The sequence below is a fragment of the Anser anser genome (genome assembly GCF_964211835.1).
Source record: "Anser anser genome assembly, chromosome: 1".
NCBI lineage: Eukaryota > Metazoa > Chordata > Aves > Anseriformes > Anatidae > Anser > Anser anser.
This window is the reverse complement of record NC_139720.1, coordinates 141,061,928-141,067,927: the sequence shown is the minus strand read 5'-3', so window position 1 is coordinate 141,067,927 and position 6,000 is coordinate 141,061,928. Positions and strand designations below refer to the sequence as shown.

At 35.5% G+C, this 6,000-nt stretch overlaps 1 protein-coding gene across 8 annotated transcripts in view; it reads right to left on the bottom strand.

Moving 5' to 3' along the window:
* UBE3A (ubiquitin protein ligase E3A) overlaps positions 1 to 6,000 on the bottom strand; it is a 50,193-nt gene continuing 44,193 nt past the window's right edge. For all 8 annotated transcript variants that reach the window (XM_083832296.1, XM_083832297.1, XM_083832295.1 and 5 more), the window contains 5 exons: positions 3,771 to 3,935; positions 3,193 to 3,348; positions 3,028 to 3,101; positions 1,858 to 2,001; positions 1 to 1,647 (listed from right to left, as the gene is read on the bottom strand). In XM_083832296.1, the coding sequence (XP_083688422.1) occupies positions 1,527 to 1,647; positions 1,858 to 2,001; positions 3,028 to 3,101; positions 3,193 to 3,348; positions 3,771 to 3,935 (660 nt within the window). In that variant the 3' untranslated portion in view covers positions 1 to 1,526. The remainder of the gene's footprint in view (positions 1,648 to 1,857; positions 2,002 to 3,027; positions 3,102 to 3,192; positions 3,349 to 3,770; positions 3,936 to 6,000) is intronic.

Here is a 6,000-nt window from a genome sequence, read left to right as displayed (position 1 = left end):
CATGGTGAAAAAAGGTCACTGTTTTATTCAGCATCATAGTTACATAACAGTTGTCTGTTTCTATTACTAGAAAGAATTTATTAAAATAATCCTGAAAGACATCTTTTCTTTCTCCAATGATTTCAAAACTACGCCTTTTAATGCCAATTCCACACAGTCACTGATTTGATCTGTAGTAGTCAGTTATAGCAATTGTCAAGGCACAAGCTCAGCTCTGCACATCAGCTGTAGCTTGTATTACAAAAGAGATATGCCAGTTATGTCTTCACTTAAAAATGCATAATCCCTTTATCATATATTGCAACAGGAGAAATTAACGTTAAACACAGACTACAAAAGGTAAAGGATTTATTTCTGATATGATTTGTAAAGTTAAATTAAAAACCTACTGAATACTTTATGTAGTAGATGAGCATAACTGTAGTATTTTACTTTCTAACAGTTTATTTAATGGTTGGAAGTGTACAACATGAAGTAGGCCTTGTTTAATATTTTTCAATTTTGCTTATTGTTAGATTAGATTAAAATACAGTAGCCATCCCTTTAGATTATGTTGCAACACTGATCATGTGCCTTGATAAGTAGGAACAACGATTCATTAAATAAATGGTGATGACATAACATGTAGGGAAGACTTTGGATTGTCTATTTAAAATGTCAACATAATAGGCAATTAAGAATAAAACTTCATTTTAAGTGCACTTCCACATGCTTTGTTTATAATATAGCAAAAACTTCCTATCTTTTTTCCTCAAACACTTCACTCCCTACTCTAAAGCTGTTCAGTTGAAAATGCACTTTCCCCAGTAAACTTTTTTAAAAAAAGTAACTAAAATTTCTACCCTTTCATATGCTAAGAAATGTTTTTCTAATTAAAACCACAATTTATTACAAGACATGTGAAGACAACATATAGTGAAATGAATTTTAATTGTTGTGCTGTGACTAAAGTAAAGTTCTCAAGGCTGCAATTTAACATTCCAAGTTCTCCCTTCCATCTTTATTGATTCTTAAGGTTTTGCACAGAAACTCTTTGGGGGCTAGAACAGCAGTAATTGCATCACACTGTTTTCCAAGACTTCAAGTTTCAAAAGCAAACTCTTCAAAAAGTACAGTTCTTGATTTGATTAGATACAGGGACAAAAATATAGCACATACTTGAAGGTTACATGGTCTACAAATGATGGCAATATTTTCCTTGGGAGAGTACAGTTTTTCTTGTAAATACTCAAAAAGGCTCAACTTCAAGCAGTAATAAACACAAGCAAAAGTGATTTAACCCTTAAAATAAATATTCAGGAAAACCTCTCTGTACATACAAGTGAAAGAATATGTAACACTTTCACGCTAAAAGAAAAAATAAAGATTTTGTTCATATAAGCAGCTGAAATCTGCTGTTCCAGCCCAATGTCCCCAGTAAAGAAGGGAGGCACAAACACAGGTGACTACTGTAGCTCACTATCTTATGGCCTTTTTGGACAGGGACATCACCACCATCATTTATTTAATCCCTTTTGTTATATTTATTACAGCATGCCAAATCCTTTGGCATATGTGATGGCCTTCAATAATCTTTCTTTAAGCTTTTCTTTGCTTGAGTACTCCGGAAGCAAAAGTACATTAAAGCATGTGTGAGATGTAGGTAACCTGTGGAAAAACACAAAAAAGAAGAATTCAGATTGAGGAACATGTACTACATGCTAAGAAATACATCACCGTATTCTAAATACATAACAATGGATTCAAAGAGAACCTACTCTGCTCAAAGATTAGCTTAATTAAATGTGAAAGCTTAATAAATTAAAGCAGAGAATTTGCTTCCATTTATAAACAAGCAAGTGAAATGTAGAATTTTACCTCTCTGTATCTGGGCCATTTTTGGCTATGATCATCTTTAACTTCCCAAGTCCTCCCACAGGGGCTCTGTCTGTGCCTGTTGTAAACTGCAAGAATAGTCTTTTCTGTTCATCTGTAAATGAATGGACTATCTCCCAGAATTCCCTAGTAAGAAAGAAAACAAAAATAAGTAAACTGACAACTGTTTTGGTATAAATGAGACTTTCAAAAGTAATTGGACTTCGAAGTTTTAGTACTCTCATTGATCTTATCAATTTACAAGTTGCATTCATAAGAAAGCATCAACATATTTACCAGTCACCGAGACACTAAAATAGAAATCAGAAATATTACCAAAATATTGCAGGTTAACTATTTTAAATCTTAATTCTGCTGACAAATGATCTGCAAACATTCTTTATTTTATTATTCCTGTGCCCTATGATGTTACATTGGTTCCACTCTACTGTTCAACTGAACTATCTTTTTTCTCAAACACCACAGTAAACAAACGCAACTGCTGTCACAGTTTTTCAACCCTAACATGAACTATAGTTTTAAGGCAAAAATCCAGAAGACTAAAGGTATGTTTCTCTGACTCTTGCCTACACAGAGTTCTCCAGTCAAAGGGGACAGTAAGGGGAAAAACATTTTTAAGAGGAAAACTGTTTTTAATGTTGAGTTTACTTAATTTCTAATTAGAAATGAAGTTCAACACACATTGTACCTACTCAAACAATTCAGTGTTTGCAATCCTCCCCCCTCCCAACAAAACCACGAGCAGTGCTAATTTATTTCTGGAATGACAAAATGGTTTGGGTTGGAAGGGACCCCGAAGGATCATCTAGTTCCAGTCCTTCTGCCATAGGCATGGACACCTTCAACTAGACCAAGAGGCTCAAAGCTCCATCTAACCTGGCCCTGAAACTATTTATTATAGTCCTATTTATATGGTTTAAGAGAAATACAAAAATCCCAAGGAAAATACCACCTAAGCTTCATAAAAGTTCACTGGAAGCTAAAAATGTTGCTTATGCTATCAGCTCTAATGACAGTACTTGAGTAAAGTGAAGTTATAGATAAGTCTTGTTTCCGACACTACAAAAATACTAAATCTGACAGTATTAAATTCACTATGAAGAAACAGGCATGTAAAGTGCTTGTACTCCTTCAGAAATTATAAAAGATTACCTAATAATAAGAGAGTCTCTTGTATAGCCACCATCATACTCTGTAGTTTCTTCTAGTGCTTGAAAATCTAAATTCTGTAAGAAGATGACATTTTAAAAAACGACCACTAATTATATTAGGATCAAAAAAGCTCCACTTTTTCTGGTGTACATTCAGGATTCTTACCCTACTTCCACAAATTAGTAATTCAATTTCCTCTGGTCTAAATAAATATTTCAAAGGAGATTCATTGGTCACCATGTGGAATCCTCTCCGAAAGGCCTTGAACTGCTTTTCTACTGATTTATTGAGTATATAGTCAGCATACAGATTGACAAATTCCTGTAAGGAAACAGCCCCCAAGAAATTCTTAGTACTTCAAGACATACTCCACTCAAAGTATCTCCTAACAACATAAAACTCCAAAAATACATTTAATTCTATGATTCTGCCCCGATAATCTGGGCTCAGCTTCTCTTCAGCAGTGGTGAAGAACAAGTCACAAATATTCCTCAAACGGGCCAAAACATCACACCCAGAAGCTATGCATGTACATACCAATGCTCTCTAACAAAAAAGAGCAACCCTCCCCCCGCCCCCCCCCCCCCAAAAAAAACGACACCAAAGAACTGCCATGGTTTAAAACTTTTAAAACTTACATTATAAAAGTGAGACCAACCTCTATAGAGTCCTAGGTAATTCTGCACAGAGCATCTAAAAATTACACATTATGTTAAGAATATGTATTTGAGGATAAAGTGTACCTTTCTATTTTCATTTGTAATAGGAATTTTATCACCGTTTTCCTTTAAATCGTGCATCATTGGATTGCCAAAGAGATCCGTATGAGATATTTGAAAAGTTATCATCATATCATCTTCCACACTTCCTTCATACTCTAGCAAGTCTCTCAGACTCTGGTAAAGAACCTAATGGAGAAAGAAATAAACATCTGTCATCAATAAGTTTCAATACGTTTCACTGAGTAAAAGCAGAAGACATGAAGTTATCTGTCTCAGAGTCGTGAGAAGTCACTTAATTCCCATGTAGTCCAGACAAATTAAAATATTAAGCTCAGTGTCTATAAAATTAATCAACAGCAGATATTAAGGAAGAAAAAGGAACAAGGCAACAATGATAATGCTCTTAGGAGAGCTTACCAGTACCCAGGAGCCTTCCTAAATACAGTGGTCTGACCTGTCACTTAAAAGCCAGTGATCAACTCTCCCATCTTCAGTTCTTTTGAACCCATATTTACTTCTGGCATCCAGAACTTGTTACACCAGCAAGTTCAACATGTGTGTTAAAAATCTGTAATTGCTGTATTTTTATATGAGAAAAAAATCGGGCAGAAGGCTGGTATCTCCTATACCTTGATTTAAAAACAAACTAGGAAGTAATGTAGAAGCAACATGGATGGGACAATCATTAAAAAAAGGAAGTGTCTACGCACAAAAAGAGAAGGAAAGAGGTTACTAAGTCTCAAGGTCTCACTTTGTATGATAAGCACAACTTAAGTCAGAACTTGCCAAGTGGAAACTGTAGTGACTTTTGACAATTTGCTCTGCTCAAAGGGACAGTCAGCCTTCCTCCTTGCTATTCCTTAGGAAAAGCTTAAAACTCTTGGAAACTTGGGTCTACCTAGAAACCTAGGTCTAGGAACAATTCTTTGGCTCAGAGATGTAAGACTCAAGAATACAAACTGAAGGTGGTAGAGAAACTGAATTCAACTATATTTTTATAGTGAAGTAGAGTAATTAAGTTTTGCCTCAATATTTTAATTACTGAAAGTTTACGTGTAAGCTTTGCCCTCTCACTAGCTTTATCTTTTTAGTACTTCCACAGCATCTCTTAAAATACCTTGCACTGAAAACAACTGGACTTGAACTCTGGGTCATGAGGGCTGGGGAGCACCCCATGCTCCACACGATAGCATTAGAGAGGATTGCATTGTTTGACTACTCTGAACTTCATCTCTGGCTTCTGAAGCAAGTTTCAGTCGCATTAGAATACCAGGATTAAAAAAAAAATGATGATTTTAAAGGTCAACATAGGTGTCAGAACAGAGAAAGAAGAGTAGCAAGAAAAAACAACTACCCTGACTGCCTTGTTCAACAGAAGTAAATCTACATTTTTCCAGTCAAAAATGTTGAGTTTATAATTCTAACTACGGGAATTTGGGAGCACTGTATTTCTCAACATCATTTGACAGAGAAACTGGTCACAGCTGACATGCTGGTAAGTATAGTCATCCAAAGCAGACTGGATAACCTATTTTTTGATTACACATGCCTCAATTCCTGATTATATCAGAACAAAAGACAAGCTTTTTAAATTATCACCTTACTCTTTTTTTGAATACCTGAAGATTTTGCATAACTGCTTCTGAAAAGGGAAGTGTCCCACCATTTTGAAATGAAATGAAGCATAACAAGCCCTACTCATTAGCATAAGAGAAAGCTACTGGTGCAGGGCCAAGACATCCCACAGACACGCTTCTATGCATGCTTCAGTAACGCGTGCTTGCAGCTTGGTGCTTTTACGTAGCTGTTGGCTGGGAACAGGTGAGGTAAAATAGACATTGATCACTGCTTGCAGACTAAAGGAGTATTTATGAACCGCTGCATCTGTCCTTTGCTTAGAAAACATGAAATAAGCATCGTGTCTTTGCATGTCAACTGCTATTGTTACGTATTGTGTAGAAATTTATTTCTACAAATACAGATAATTGCCTCGTTTTAGAAATCTCCTTGGGAAGACACTAAGCAACTGTTAATGACGACATTAAGCAACTTTGGCAGCATGCAAAAAACAGAGCAAAGCTTTACTAATACCCAGTCCTGTATGTTCATTGCCTCCTCCAAATCATATGTAAGTTTTATTCCTTATGAATTTGTTTTAACAAATACAGACTTCACACAAATCACTGGCTAATTCACTTCCACCTCTAACAGTGATCTTGTGTTTAAGTTAAATCTCAATTAAAGTATTGCC